Raw genomic sequence first — 16025 nt, forward strand, 5'->3', positions numbered from 1 at the left:
CCCTGCTAGTTAACGACAACTTCTTTACCACCTCTTCATCAACAGCTTTTTTTTTTTTTCATATGTGACTAGGCTCATTGGTTCCCACTCCCTTTGGACGTGGCGAGCTTTAAAAGTCATCTGTGTGTCCAGGAGCTCTACGTGGTGCTCCAGCTAATCCTTCCATTCAGTATGCAGAGTAATTGTGACGGACAAGCATTATGGTATCAACGAGAGTGAGAGAAAATGAGAATGTGCAGGTTTTTCCCAGCTGAATGACTCAAGCTAAACACTCATTTTGAACTAAGAATGGAAAAGTGTGTAATTTAAAAAGGGTAATTTATGATGGCAGAAACATGAACCTTTGTCATTATTCATCACTCTGTCGATGATGGTTGGTCACGAGCAGATGGTCCATGTTCCCGTCGCCTAGGTAACCCGCTAATGTTTTTACCACCCTGTCATATCTAATCAACTACATCCTTCGCTCTCATTGGTAGTCACTTCACTCCCTTCCCTCAAAATTGAAAAAAGTTTATCTGGTAAAATAAACTGTTAAAAGTTCGTGAATGTCGTTGGTTTTCTATAGTCTCTGATCACCACATTATTTTATTGACACCCCCGTCACTCTACAGGTTCTTTCAGCTGATTGTTTAGGATCATTGATCTGATCAGCCTGAATCACAGATGAAGCAGCCAGTTATTTTCAATGCAGATGTTCTGCATCATATACAACCTTCCTAACAGCAAAAAAAATACAGAAAAATTAGGTACATGTCTCATAAACGGCCAAAGAGCTGTTTATGAGAAAAAGTTGCCATGTTAACGTTAATGTTTCATTGTAAATATACAGAATAGTAAGCATCACTGAGTCAAACCTCAGTCACACTAGAGTAAAAATAGGTCCACAACCACCCAAGAAACTACAAAAGAAATCAGTGGTTGGCTGATGATTTACTTTTCTTCACATTTCAGCACCTGATTACAAGTAGTTGCAGCAAACAGAGGTGGAGCGTGCAACACACTCATCTGGATGACCAGTTTCAACTGCAAGGTGATTGCACAGGTCGCTTTGTGGGAGGTAATCTATTTCCAAACAATCACGGTCCAATTTTGACATACTGTAAAGACTGTCAGAGGGACTGGAAAAGGTTTGCAAGCAACTGCAAACCATCGAATTTATACATACAGGCTTTAATTTTTGGATTATTCACTGTTAATTGCTGCTTTATGCAGTTGTCAACCCATTCAATAACAAACTCGTATCAGACTGACTCCATCTTATTGCCCTTTTACCACCAAAGTCATTCTGCAGACTGCAAGTGGTCTCCAAGTGGTTGCAGACCTTGATCCTGTCTTTGATTCAAAGACATGTGAGATCGAAAATTCATTGTATTTGATCGCAATAACTGAGTTTGTGCCACAGACGGTCCGTAACTGTAACTCCACTCTTTGCTGTAGTGTTTTTGAGTTGGTACTAAACAGTCAACCAAGATTATGAAACAAATGGTTGATGCCCTCTTTGGATTTTGTGCAACTAAACAACAAATGATTCAAGCTTAAGTCCACAAGTCTTTCATTTTTATAAGAGGTGCTCCAAACCACACAATTGCATTAAAGTTTCCTAAAAATAAAGGCCAGAACGATCAGTAATTCAAATACCATCATGTTGCCCAGGCAGAGTTTTGAAATTCATGTATGTAAATGTCATCAGCGTCACCTGATGACATTTACATACATGAAGGTGAATGGCGCTCTAAACTGCACGCTCAGCTCCCCCGATACTTAAAGTGAGAAATCACAGGAAGAAGTGAAGATGACAGGAAGTCTTTCTCGTGACATTTCTGACATCCACACAAAAGAGCCAGGCGCAGGCTTACAGTACAGCTCCCCGAGCCTCTCTGTGGCAACAAAGAGGCAAAAGGGGAAAAACCCTGCTACCTCCCCCACAACACCAGTACGTGACTCGGAAGCCATTTTCCATTAAATCCTGGTTTGAACCCAGATGACCCCCACATGTACACAAAGCTTACCCCTGCCCCCACCCCTGACGATAAGCCGAGTGAATTAGTGTTACTGTGTGAGATATGAACCCTCGTGGCTGCGGCAACGCAGGTCAAGCAGTTTCAACTCAACTGTGACCGGCTCGGCAGGATTAAAAGGAGTCAGGGTTGTGGAAAGTGGAGAGTTGAATGTCATATAAACTGTGTCAAGCGCTAAATAAAACGTACACACTGAATGAGCAAACACTGAAGCGTGAATGGTGAGCAGACAGCATCCCTCCTCCTTCTCCTCCTCTTTCCACCTCTCCCCTATTTTCTGCCTCTTGGAAGATTGTGTTCAAAAATGTGAACAACTCTGCCGTGTTACTTGACAGAGCCAGGTCAATGGCTATCTGACCCGTGCGTGTGCATGCGTGTGTGCCGCTGCCCATTCAGGCGAGTGGGCTTTGACTGATATGGGTTTGTGCAGGGCCTATTTTTGGAACCACGCTGCGAAAAGACGCACATTTAGAAGGATAAACTGAACGTTTTCCGTTTCCACCTTCCACAAAGGTTTATTTCTGGCAAATTAGAGCCTTTAATTCGACCTTTCAGGCCTTTAATTGACCTTGTCCCTTGTCCTCATCACCTGCATGTGCTGTGTTATACATGTATTGAGTCACAACAGCTCCTAATCTATTTCAGGGACTCACCCCCTCTCTGTCTCCATTACACAAATGCAGACATTCCCATTTCCGACAGACAACGGCCATCCATCACCTCCGCACTGTCAGCACAGGGCACCTTACACATTACTGTCCCTGCAGGAAAAGACAATAATCTCGTGAACTGCAGACGGCTTTTCTATTCCGGGTCCATACGCTTGTACGAAAATGTATCTCCCTCATGTGCACAACAGATATATGCAGCTCCATTCATTTCCACCCATCTCTCCCAGCTCCAGGCTTCCTACAACAGTAAACCTGTCAGTAAAAGGTTATGAGCGTGGTTGGTGGTTGTACGCTGGTATCATCAATGTGTACATCTGCAGCTCCCGACTATCTTCCAGATAGTATCCTGACATTTCCGAGCTTGGAAAAAAGGTAAAACTGCAGTTGTTGTTTGCTAATGCGCCTCTTTAAATGTTCATAATCATAGTGTACGCTGAGGGTCTCCTTGAAAACTGAATGCCACTTGTGATGATGATTGTTTGCCAGTAAAGACAACAGACAGTATTGACTTTCTTAAAGCTCTCAGAGCACTCAACAGTGATTAACTGAATCCAAAGCACCACAACTGAGTAACATAATAAATATTGATTGCAAGTACATTCTCCACCAGCGAATAGCTCCTAATTAAATCAGCATATACATTACATATAGTTTTAACGTGCACTGGAGCGTAGCCTTTACCGGTTGGCTGTGGTTCGGCTTGTTACCTTGGTGACAGGAAGAAAGGTCAGTTTGCTCTGTGCACAAGTGCAATGCAACGCAATGGCGTCTTTGCAAATGTCTACATCCATGTCACTGTACATAAAGCTGCACATGTACGTGCACGTCATCAGGGTGACACGCTGGAACAAACTAGCGCGACTGCACCGGAATTGTAAATTGAAGGCCGTGGAGCCTTGCAACAACGTGGCGTGCATGAGCGCAGTAATGTGGTGTTTACACTCTGACAGGTGCAATCTTTGCTTCAAAATGAACCAACGAGGGCAGCCGAGCTCCAGCAGCTCAGATGGAGTCATCATGGGACTCATGAGCTGTCTCTGAACCCTTGCATACTGCGTACTAATAGCATGCGCTTAGTTGCGTGTGCAAAATTAGCATGCAACGCGGACTCACAGGTGTGAGTGCGCATACAATAAGGATGAGAATATTAAGTATTAAGGACGGTCACTGGTGCTAATTTTCTGCATAACAACAGAAAGAAGAAGAAAAGCTGAAAAAGTACGCTTCAGTGCAAAACCTTTACAATTTAATGAGATATGATACCAGAGAAGCAAAGTGACGTCACTGGAAGCTGGCTGAGAAGGTTAAATCCTTTCAGATGTGAAACTCACACTTTCTGATTCTATGTATAAAACTCCACAAACCTCATTGTGCTTGAAAAGCAAGAAGACTCAACTTCAGCTTCTTACTTCCACAAAAACATTAGAAGTTCTTTTCAGACTTGTTATAACAAGAAAAGCACACTTCGTAGTGTCCATATAACCCACAGAGCAGGTCTTTGTGAGATGCGAGTCTGTGACGTACAAATAAAGCATTTACATTGAATCTAACAGCTACTATTTAACATTTTGTGATATGCTGAGTATTGCAACAGCACATGTTGTAATTTATAACCTTTTCTTTACTGGAGTTCAGTTTTGTCAATATCTGTCTGATGTACAATATCGGTGTCAAAAAAGATAAAATTGTCAAGCACACATACACAACACTGTCACTAAAACCTGCCAAAATTGTTGTCATAAGGCAGAGTTAGTCTGCTGTCGATCTGATATCAATGATCTATTGGTCTGATATCAGTCCGATGTCACACTATTGTCAGTGAGTTTTTTTGTTCGATTTTTACTCGTGTGACTGAGCCATTAGCTTGCTCTGGATTAGGACAAAGCTTTGTCCAGGTAAGCAGTCCAGCCTTTTGTTTTTCGGTTGAGACGATTTAAGTTTGCTTGGCTAACATTATCTCAGGATTGCAGTGCATAAGATTAGCCCTTTTCTTCATAGTATTTTCACAGTAAAATATCAATATTTGGTGTCTCAATATCAATATAAGGTCACTATGTGAAATATCACTACTCTGTCCTGTCTCCATTTCCCCCCATCCTTCCTGTCTATACCCTTGCTTTTTATTAAAAACTACATTAGATATTCCATTCACTAAGCTTTATTCCTCTATAAAGACATTGTAATTGCACTCTGATACTTCACACCAAACCCTCAACTTTGCTACTCTAAACATTCATGCAAATGCAAATTTAGATGCTGACATCTGAGGCACCTTCTTACACGTCTTTAAACAGGATCGCAATCTGTTGTGTAGATGCAGGCCCCTTTAGCTCAGCTTATATGACTTGCCTCATTGCACAGGCACTGAAAAGAAAATGAAGACATCCTCTCTCTGTCTTTCTCATTCTCCCACTCAAATCTCTGTATCTGACTTTTGTTCTGCAACTGAAGCGCGAGCCTCTGAGTCTTTGAAGCCTGCTGTACACAGAGCTCACAGTGAGAAAGTGGCTTCTTTGATTTGCATCACAGAACTTTGGTCTGAGTCCAATAAAATATACATATGTGCCATGTATAGCGTATAATACCATTCTCTAAGCGCACCATGTGTACAAGACCTTTAAAGAGTCAGATCCAGGTCAGGTGAAACCACACACCTGTCAAAATGTATTATGGAAAATGATCAAAAATAAATACATTTGCTGTTTATTAGTTGTTTTAAAGAGTATAATGGATAGATTACATCACACTAGTCTGCATCGCATTAATAGAATTCATAAATGTGTTAATCGGGTCTTCGCTGGTATCTGCGCAAAAATTAAGAAAGCATCCTCTGTTGCTTTTTTTGACTGTTAATCAGCTTCAGTGCTCTCTGAAAACCTCTCTGTTGTTTGAGGCGTGTTAAAATTAGACCAGACTGTCATTCACACGCCGTCATTCTCTCACTTTCGCTTTCCAAAAATGAAGACTCGGCCTTGACATCTTTGAAGACAATTCTATAAAGAACAATTCTTTTTTTCTTCTTCTTCTTCTTTCGTGCACCGTGAAGAGAGAAGTTTCTTTTCTCTTAATTGCGTTCTTTGGTCTGAGCTTGATCGAGGGCATGTTTAGTTTCACTTCCTTCCTCTATTCCATTTCCTGATTTCCTGTGCACGTTGAAGCTCACGGCCGCTCTGACTGACAGACTTTTAGCAGCTGGTTGGTTTTGCGGCAGCGTGCTCACTCTGAAGCTGCAGTTTAAAATCCTGTGTCATGGAACGCAACAGCAGGCTAGACAAGTTTGGGGCACAAGGACAGATTTCAACTTCAATCAAATGATATAATTATATGCTTTTAAACCCAACGCAGTAACAATTTCATGGCGTTCTTTGCAAATTCACAGCCAGTTACTGGTTGTCCTTTACCCTATCCTTTCACTATTGTGTTTTTAGTACATTCTGTGACAGACACTCAGACAAATGCAACCAGCTCACACAGGGAGGGTTTGCTGGTTGCACCATGACAAGCAATCCACGGTTCCTCTTAAAGCTAAAGCCTGAATTCCACTGAGTCAAAAACAACTACTGATTATGTGGTCTTTGTTGGGTAGAAAACCAGAATGCTGCTTGGGCTGTGGTTGAGCTGTGTCTAGACTACAATTATGGTCGTCCCTGCAATGTAAAAGCTCTGATCAAAATGGGTCAAAATCTTGCTTTATATTGACACTAGGTCCTGATACTGATATACTGATGCTAGGTAAAAGCAAATGCTGTGCCGTTTGCACAATTCCAGGCACACAAACAGACGAATGTCTACTTAACCAATCTTTGTTCATTGTACTGACATCTTTTTTTTTTCCTTTCACCAAAGGGCAACCTCTTAGTTTGAAAAATGATGCCTACACACCAGTGCCAAAACATAAACTGCAGTTTTCTAGAAGGCTTAAAAACAAGTCATCCCCCACAGACTCTTCCATTGCCCAACGTCGCTTAAGAAATAAGCATGTTTACTCTCTTTTTGGACAACTTCCCTTTAATGACAACTGCAGCAGAGGTGCATTTTTACATACCTCATTTATTTATATTGTATTGAAGCCTAAATACATGAGACATCAGCCACAAAGACAACAGTTGTCTTCAAAGCTTCGCCGTAGCTAACTGGAGTCAGTGAACTAGACCTCATAATCGTGTTTGTGGTGTTTTCACTGTGTCGGGAATCTTTACCTGATAAAAAAGTATTCTTTGCTGTCCAGTTGGTAGCAATAGACCACCTAAGAGGTTGATAACATGCATATATGACTGTGTTCCCTATAACTGATGGATGCACTTTGCTAACCAAGTAAGCATTAGCGTTAACTTAGCCCTCCAACTTCTTAGCCAAATATGGCCACTTCAGGCTCCAAGAACCAAGAGCAACAGAAAAAATGCTAAACTCAAGGCTTTAAAAAAGTAGCCTTCACCAGAAAAAAAGCTACAGTACACATCAACTCATTTCATTAGTATGAGCTTGTTGCCCCTCCCTAAGTCTGCCAGAAATTTCTTCCTATTAAAAGGACGTTTTTCCTTCCCACTGTCGCCAAATGCTTGATCATAGTCGTCTGATTGCTGCTGTTTTCTCTGCATTATTGTAAGATCTTGGTCAACTATTGTTGTTATTTGGTGCTATATAAATAAAAAATATACAGACATCAGGTACTTTATTTGATCATTTCACAGCTTTTTCATCCAACATCCGAGTGACCTACTGGGTCTCTGATGGCCTGACATGGTCCATTTCATAACAGAAATGAAACACAATATAGACCTTACCAATAACCTAAACACAATTAATGGTGCAGAGAGAGAAGCAGCCCTGATTTCGACATCATGCACATGAGCTCTCCAGAGATTCTGAAGCATCATACATTAATTAAAGCAGCCAACCTCAACGCAGCAGGCTAGCCCTGCAGGTCCCATTATGTCCTCTGAGATGCCTCTGTGGAGGCTAGACAGGCCCTTTGTAGCCCTGTCCTACCACTGCCTTTGTCTTTCCTTCTCGTAGGTCCCATGGGTGAGGCCACAGTGGCGTCCCATGTGTTATTATTGGCCAATGATAAAGTAGCTGCCACGGTCCTCATGAATTATGCAGGGTGAAAGAGGGAAGCAGCTCCACCCTCAGTTTCATAAATTTAACTTAGAGGAGACAGAGGGAGGAAAGTTGTAGGGGGGCTTCTGTCACCCTTTCTTTTTTACGATTATGTGCATGTAGGAGGAGTTGGGGGTGCTTATATCCAGCCTCATGTGGTGTGAATGTGCTTGAAAGGAAAAGCTATGAGTTATGGTTTTACTGACATGCCAGCCTGAGAACAAATACTCGCTGCTCATGGTAATACCTTGTAAGCAGAACCAAAGCTTCGAGTACCTGAACCTATAAAGAGGTCGTAAAGGTGTATAACTGCTGCTATGATCTCGTAGATATTCCGTTCAGCCAATGGGAAGTAATGCACTTCACACCCTACTGCAAAAAACAAAAGGTGAACTACAATATGTGTGTTGCGTTAGCAATTACAACAGAATAACGCCCACCTAGAAACCTCGGACTTAACAGAGAAAGCCATTTCACACTGTTTAACTTGAATTTGGGAAATACAAAAACACAGTGGCAACATCACCAAATGGACTTTGTAAACGTATGGGATCGTGCTCAAGCCTACTACTAATGCTCATTTGCCTTTGAGTGTGGCTTCATCACTGACTCGGTTTGTGTAAGCCATCCAACCGTGCATAAAACACAGTCTGTCTATAAATAAGCTAGTCTAGGCCGGGCCAGGCCGGGCACTGAGCGTAAATGCAGTTCATAACCTTTCCACACACAGCATGTCATTATGTCACGGCTGACAGACAACACTCAACTACTGATAACTCTCCGTTAGAGCAGTGACATTGATTCAAACGTAACATCTGCCAGTAAATGGACTAATAGGCTTCTCTTACAGCCCCGATCAGGTTTACACAACTGACTGTGTAAGCAGATCCTTGAAAAGGATTATTTCCACTGCCCCTGATAACATTAAAATCTTCTAGGCTTTCTTAAAACGGCCACTTGACCCGGACGCAGAGCTCAACCAGCGGATTCCCAATTCAATTGTGAACGAGCGGTAACTGCATATCATATCGACTGTGCCTTTTTTCCAGGAAACAAGCCTAATCCCCTCCTCTCCATCAGACGTGCAGTACATCACGGTACAGATATCATACCTTAATCACCTGTTTGGAGTGGATGAGAGCATTAGAGCATCGATTACAGGTAACACACGGTAATGTGTGTGCACGGCTGTGTGTGTTATTCAGGCAGTTTAATACTCCTACAACAGGCCTGCAGACTCAGTAGGTGAGTGGCTATGTCACTGTGTGTGCTGTCACCACGCCAGACGCCCAGATTCACTGTTATGAAGGTGAATATTAATCTGGTCCTGGTTCAAGCTGTCCTGTCATTGAAGCAGATGGTACCAAAATAAAAGTAGAGCCACATGGCCACATCTATCTGTCTATCTATCTATCCCATAAACTAAAGACAAAGGAGATTATATGGTTGCCTTTGTTAACTCTTACTCTTCCTTATTCAAGCCAAACAAGCCATTTTTGCTTGGTTTCTCTTTTCTTTTTTAAAGCACTGCACTCCTATCTGTCATCGTGAATCATCTTTTCTTTAAAACAAAAAACAATTCTCTAATTAGCATCGTTTACAAGAACGGCTTAATCTTATGCCCTGTGTACAAACATCATGCGCAAAAGGCCTGCTGAAGAGCCCATGTTTATTTTCTGACCTGTCTCGTGTAGAGCAACCACCAACCACCAGCTACTAAGTGAAGTGACAGAATTTGAGAAAGTCAGCTTGTGGTCGTTTTCGCTCACGCTACAACTTTCATGCAGCGCAAAGTTGGCTACCAAAGTCCGTCCATTTTTTCCTATATTTTAGCGATTTCCCCCTCCGTCTGTCAAACCTGTTCACTCCGTAAAACAGCGAATATGAGCGCTCTGAAATGGAAAGGAGCACGTTTTTTTCTTCGGCATACGTTTCGCACACGGACAAGGCCCTCAAGTTGACGACGCGGCAACAAACGTGAGCTGACACCGTCGCTTTTGTGCCGCTTTCCGCCGCTGAACCTCACAGTTTGGGGATCGGCGGCAACCAAGATCTTTGGAAAAGTTCGACATTTGTTGAAACCCTGCCTTTATTTGTGAACCACGTTGTGCCGAATTACAAATGAAGGCTCTGCAGTCGAGTTAAGATTTGATGGTGTTGTAGCAGAAGTCCATTTTTTACCGAAAAGCAGTGAAACTTTAAAGACGCTCAGTTCTAACGGAGTCTGGCCCTCTCAACCGGGACCAAGTTTCGGCGACGAAAGGGAGGAATGGACAATAGGGGGTGTCTGCGGTCCGCTTCTTACCTGTGACATTTGCGGCCGGAGGTTGATCTCCTTCAGGTTGATGGTCTGGGGTCTGAGGTTGTTGAGCAGATGGCACAAGAGGACTCCATCCCGGAGGGTTTGAGCCAAGTCAAATACCTGAGCAGAGTCCCACGTAACCCGGTGGTTAGCTGGGAGCACCTTGCAGTTTATCAGCCACAGCGCGCATTGCCTCCAGTACTCCATCATTATTGTGACTTCGGCCGGGAGAGCTTCAGGATGTTTCTTTAAATGAAACTAATGACTGTTAGGTGGTGTCTTACGCGTTAGCCTAAATCGTATCCATGCTACAACTCTAAAAACCCGATGAAAGCTGAGGAGGACCGCTGCACAGGGTGGCGGAGATTCAGGCGACTGCTCCAGGGATGACAGTCCGACACAGTGAGAGAGGCTGTGGATGGAGCGCACCCTGCACCCTTCCTATCTCTCTCTCTCCCTCACTCACGCTCTCTCTCCATCTCTCTATGACTCTCTTCCCTCCCCCTCACCCAGCTCTTCACCTCTTCCGCTTGCCACCCATAGGCTCGTGGAGATGCGTCTATTGCAATGCAAAAAATAACCACATAAAGCATACAGTAACACTTACACTAAATACACACAGGCGCTAAAGCATTTTAAACTCCTGTTCACCGTCAAGTATCAGAACTACAAACTGCAAATATTCCAGCTGCACAGACAGAGTAATGGGAGGTGCTGCTTAAATGCTTTAATGATTACACACACTAAATGAATATCTGCGTGAGACACGGAACCCACTTTCATTCCACTTAGAACACATGCATTTTTGCTTCCCATAAAATGTGATATTATTTAAATACTTTTTTTTGCTTAATATCTATTTGTACCCTCTTTTGAGATAAGCCACAGTGGAGTGTTTTACAGCAGTTATATCTGTTGCATTAAGTATGTGGTGTACTACTATGTGGTGCGCCCCTGCTGATCCTTTCCCATCACCTTCCACGCCAGGACAGTATTGAACTGAAGCATTTTGTCTGCATGTGTCTGCTTTTTATTTTCTGCAGTCAAGGGTGGCCACACGCTCCTGTTCAGTGATGCATCGAGGGCGTTTGAAGAAGAAATCCTGCATGAGTGAATGCACAAGAAGGCAGATGTGCCTTATTTGCTGAAGTTCAATATGCTGGAGACAAGCTGCGCACTCAACTTTTAACCAGGAAGATTTCAACGGCGCTGCCGCTGATTTGTCAAATGTAGGAAAGGAGAACTCACGCTTTTTGTCCGACTTTGTCATCCTGGAAAGTATTTTCTTATGTTTTTGTTATTTATTCCTTATCAGATGAAACCATTCCAGGAACATGAATTATTATGGAACCTGCATTACCTGATTATGAAACAAATACTTCTGTTTTTGCATCTACTTCCATCCTAATAAAGCTTCAAACAGTCACTAAATAAACACCATAAACAACTGGACAACCCAGTGATCTTTACCATAAAACAGTACAGATTGGCTTGTTTTTAGAGTTCATGTTTAATGATCATTTTGATATAATAGTGGAAAACGCGAATGTATGCTGCAGTCTGCTATTTCTTCCAAAAGAGTGGCATGACTGAGCCAACACATGGTATCTGAAGATGGATTCATTTTTTATTGGTTCTGTGTGGGGAAAGAAAGAAAAATTGACTAGATTTAGACTAGAACGCTAGTCGCTGACTCTTCAGACTTACATGCATCAGATCAAGTGTACTGAACTGCTTGGTAATGGAAATGGAAAGGATGTGGGGTAGTACAGCACGTGCGAGCTGCTTTTTCATCTTTTACCACGTGTGAGATTATTGGGTAGCCTTACACAGTTATTTGGCCCAACACACACCTAGACTCCATCCCATGTGGCTGGCATGATGTTGTTGAGCAATGCAATTAAGCTCCAGGCATGAATGTGGAGCAGGAGAGTGCACCTGTGTGAGAAATTAAACTACTTTTATTGATTCCTGTTGGTGTGCTAGCACAATAAAAAACAATACACAACAGAAAGTCTGCAGAGGAGACAAAAAAAGCCTGAAAAGTTAATAGCAGAACTATATACTGCTACAGAAAGATTTAAAAAGTGGAGCGATCTACCTGCCCATTGCAAAAACTGTATGAATTACATAACAGCGACTGGAATGTGAGAGTCCAGCATGTGAAAGTTAATACAATCCCCTAAGAAGAAAGTGCTGGTAATCTCATTAACAGGGCTACATGAGGCTGCTCTCAGAGTGGGCCCAGAAATTAGAGAAGATGAGAAGAGATGAGACGCACATCTTCCAGTTTAATTTCGTTTTCAGTAAGATTCTCAGTGCACTAAAGCAGATAACCACTCATAAATATATATGTATATATATATAAATGCAATGCAAAGAATGCGTGCAGATGAATACTGCCGAGTCTATTTCCATGAAATGACTGAACACATGGGTGCAAACAATGCTGTGAAGATTAGTCTCCAGCATTTTGCGGTTGTAAACACTTCTGTGATCCCCACCCCGCATCTCAGCTCCTCATCTCCGCTTCTTCTCCTCTTATTTGTGCAGATTTGGACTTGGATGAATGTCAGGGTTGGAACAGGAATGCCTGCTCGTTTGTTTATCCACATTGGATTTAGATTTAGTGTGATTAAATATGGAGGGAGGTTGTGCGGTTTGGTTGTGAGCATCCAGCTTTGTCTTCCACAGGCTTCACTCTGGATGCCATGGCTGGCATAGCACAGATGACCGGAGAGATGGCTAGCAGCCGGATGCTGGCGGACCTCTCTGCACCCTTCTCCTGTTTCAGCTTCCTCTCCCAGAGTGGACAGCCATGACAATTATCAGCATACCTCTGATTAGTGTCCATGGGGACTGTGGGTAAACACGCAAGAGTTTAAAGTGTAATGGAGGATTTTCTGCCATGCATTTTCAGCCTTTTTCATAAAAATGTTATATTCAGCTCAAATCGCAGCTACACAGAGATGCAAACGCCCAGTGATCTGAAGTAAATGCACCAAACCGTGGTATTACTGCCTTCGATTTTCCCTTATTGCACAAACAACTGATCTGAGTGTTTCTGGGTTATTTTGCTGCTTAGAACTGAAAGGTAATGACTAACCATTTGAGCGTCCAAGAAACAGCATGATAATGTCTGGGCACATATGGCAGATGTGATCTCAGTGCCAGGATTTTTTTTAATTTTCTTGTCTTGTCACAGCACATAATTAAAGTCAACAATCAAGTCAACGAGCTGTAAGGTTCACTGAGCTACTGAGGAGAAGCAAAACCAAAAATATGGCAGAAAAAGAAGATAAAAGACTGAGCTGAATAAATCTCAGGAACAAAAAGGATATTATAAGAAGACTCCTCTTCACCAGAGATCAACTTGGTTTTTCCTCCTGCTTCATTGGGTGTTTAAAATGTTTTACTAGCTGAGCTTTTTCTACAAATAACCACGATGATTTGGATTATCTTACTGCTGTAAAACTATCAAAGACCCTTATATAATTTAAAGTAATACAGCTGTTTAGATGCAGTCAACCAGAGAAAAATGACAAGAAAAATATGTTTATATTGGTTATATTGAAATTGGGTCATCCAACAGGACAAAGATCTGAAGTGCAGCATCAACGCTAGAACAAGAAAAGAATCAAGAAGTTGCAATGGTTCTGTCAATGTCCAGACTTCAATCCGACTGTAGCAGGACCTTAGGAGAGCTGTGCATGAATGAATTCCTACAAACCTCAAAGACCTGAAGCACTGTTAAAAGGAAGATTGGGCCACACTGACACAACAGACTGATAAAGTCAAACAGAAACCAGTTATTGAGGCTAAAGGTACTGGTAGTTTTTTACAGGACTGCACAGAATCCTGTAAAAATGTTCTTTTTCACTCTCATACAAGAATCTAATGTTTCACACAGCATGGTTTACATAATATTTCTCCTTTTGACCTGTGGATATGGAAGTGGCCCTGTCACCACATTAACCACCTGTACCTGTTTAACTCGAAGTGGTGCCTGAGGTACATTTGTATTCACTCTTATGCTACTTTATGACACAGAAAAGAGACCCAAAACTAAATTAACTACTCCTGTTTTAGCCATCCTGTATGTGTTACTCCGTGCTGTCAGCATTCACACCCCTTACACATTGACACTTAGCTAATATTGACATCTGCTAACTGAGTGGCATCTCCTCCACTCCCCACTGTCTTGCCAGATGATCAGAGCACCCAAGCTTTAGCAGTCCCCCGAGCATGCGGGCGTTGCAGCGTTGTTCACACTCTATCAATATCATCTTGTCCGCCTGTAAATTATGGCGCTTCAGCCCTCTCACTGTGTCACTTGATCTAGTGACAGCATGTGATCTGTTATGTGCAGCTCTTGCATCCCCTCTGTGAAAGGTGTGCTAGCTCCCTGACAGAGAAAGCGAATGCTCTCCATTTGCCTTCTGAATACTGATCTATCTGTGGCTCAATATATTTACATGAATTCTTACATGTGTTCATTAAACCGCCCTTGTTTGAAGCCTCTTATCTGAGTGAATGTTTTACTATATGCAATTCCTCATTTCATTCACTGTATAAAAGGTACATTTAAAACTTACTTCAATGATTTCCAAATCTTATAAGCTCCCACTATTACACAGATGTTGTGTTGTAATGGTGAAAATGAGATATTTCACAATTTCATGAAAATATTTGATGATATATAATATATATAAATAAAACTGAGTTGAATTGAAAACCTTTGTAGTAGAAGAGTCCCGTTGCTGAACTGGCCTGTCTGCAGTCCGGAGCAACTAAAAACATCTGGCACATCATGAAATGAAAAACTATAACAAAGAAGACCCAGGACTACGGAGCAGCAAGAACAAGAACACTAATATCCAAAATATCCAGCAGCTGGTCTCCTCAGTTCCCAGATGCTCACGGACTGCTTTTAAAAAAAGAAGAGGGGACGCTACACAGTGGTAAACATGGCCCCATCCCAAGTTCTCTGAGACATTTCATATGGTTTCTCTGTTCTATTGCGATTACATTTTACACAGCGTCCCAGCTCTTTTGGAATTGGGGTTGTATAACCCAGAGGTAACACTGAAGGCGACCGTAACAACGGCGGCAACTGTAACTGGTATTGATTGTCTGACCTTACCCTTAGCACTCTATTTTGCTGTTTTAGGAGGCCAGAAGAGAAATCAATGCCCTGGGATACCCATGAGAGGTCTGGGATAAATGGAGACCGGCCAGGCTTTACTGCAGCAGTGCAGCGGAGAGGATCAGCTGGGAAAGTGTCAGAATGGAGGCAATGGAGTGGAAGATACATAGAAAAAGAGCATACCAAATCAAAGTGACAAAGAGAGTCTATGAGGGCTATTTTCTGCAGGGAGCAATTTGCCAGGCGGTATTGGAGTAGAGTTTATTAAGTGCAAGTTAACCAAAAAGAAAAAAAAGAGGTTATTCAAACAGTTTTGAGTTTAAACACATGCAGTCAAATGAGGAAACTCTATGCGTGATAAAAGAACCAGACTGAGACGATGAAGGGTGTGACCCCCAGTGTTAGGTCTGCAGAATGTGAAATGTGTGTTTCCTTCCTCTGAAAGTGTACTCTCACTTCTCCTTAAATACAAAATGACCATGGACTCATGAGATGAACCCAAATTATTCAAGGTTGTCTAGTTTTTAATTGTGTGAAGTAACTGGATGGCTTGCTGGAGATATTTGTAGTTTAGTGATTCTCACTATATGTACCATAAACCCCACATTCGTGTGGTTCTGTGAGAAATCAGTCTGTCTATCTATAATGGCTGGATGTTTTACAGCAATCTTATTAAATGGCTATCTTAGACTCTCATCTCATTTGATAATGTCATTAGAACTGATGACATTATCATCAGCCTCCCCGTGTATTCCGTTTATACTTTTCTTTGCATTTCAACGTCC

General features: G+C 42.1%; 1 protein-coding gene across 2 annotated transcripts in view; it reads right to left on the reverse strand.

Annotated features, from left to right (window-relative positions):
* The window catches only part of LOC102292911 (guanine nucleotide exchange factor VAV3), a 91201-nt gene extending 80637 nt beyond the window's left edge, over positions 1-10564 (reverse strand). The window contains exon 1 of one of the 2 annotated variants that reach the window (XM_014338150.2): positions 10098-10564. In XM_014338150.2, the coding sequence (XP_014193636.1) occupies positions 10098-10304 (207 nt within the window). In that variant the 5' untranslated portion in view covers positions 10305-10564. The remainder of the gene's footprint in view (positions 1-10097) is intronic. The other variant, XM_014338151.2, reaches the window with a different exon arrangement.
* Positions 10565-16025: the final 5461 nt, after the last annotated feature.

The sequence above is a fragment of the Haplochromis burtoni genome, unplaced genomic scaffold, assembly GCF_018398535.1.
Source record: "Haplochromis burtoni strain Fernald_Lab_line unplaced genomic scaffold, NCSU_Asbu1 Contig_220, whole genome shotgun sequence".
Lineage (NCBI taxonomy): Eukaryota > Metazoa > Chordata > Actinopteri > Cichliformes > Cichlidae > Haplochromis > Haplochromis burtoni.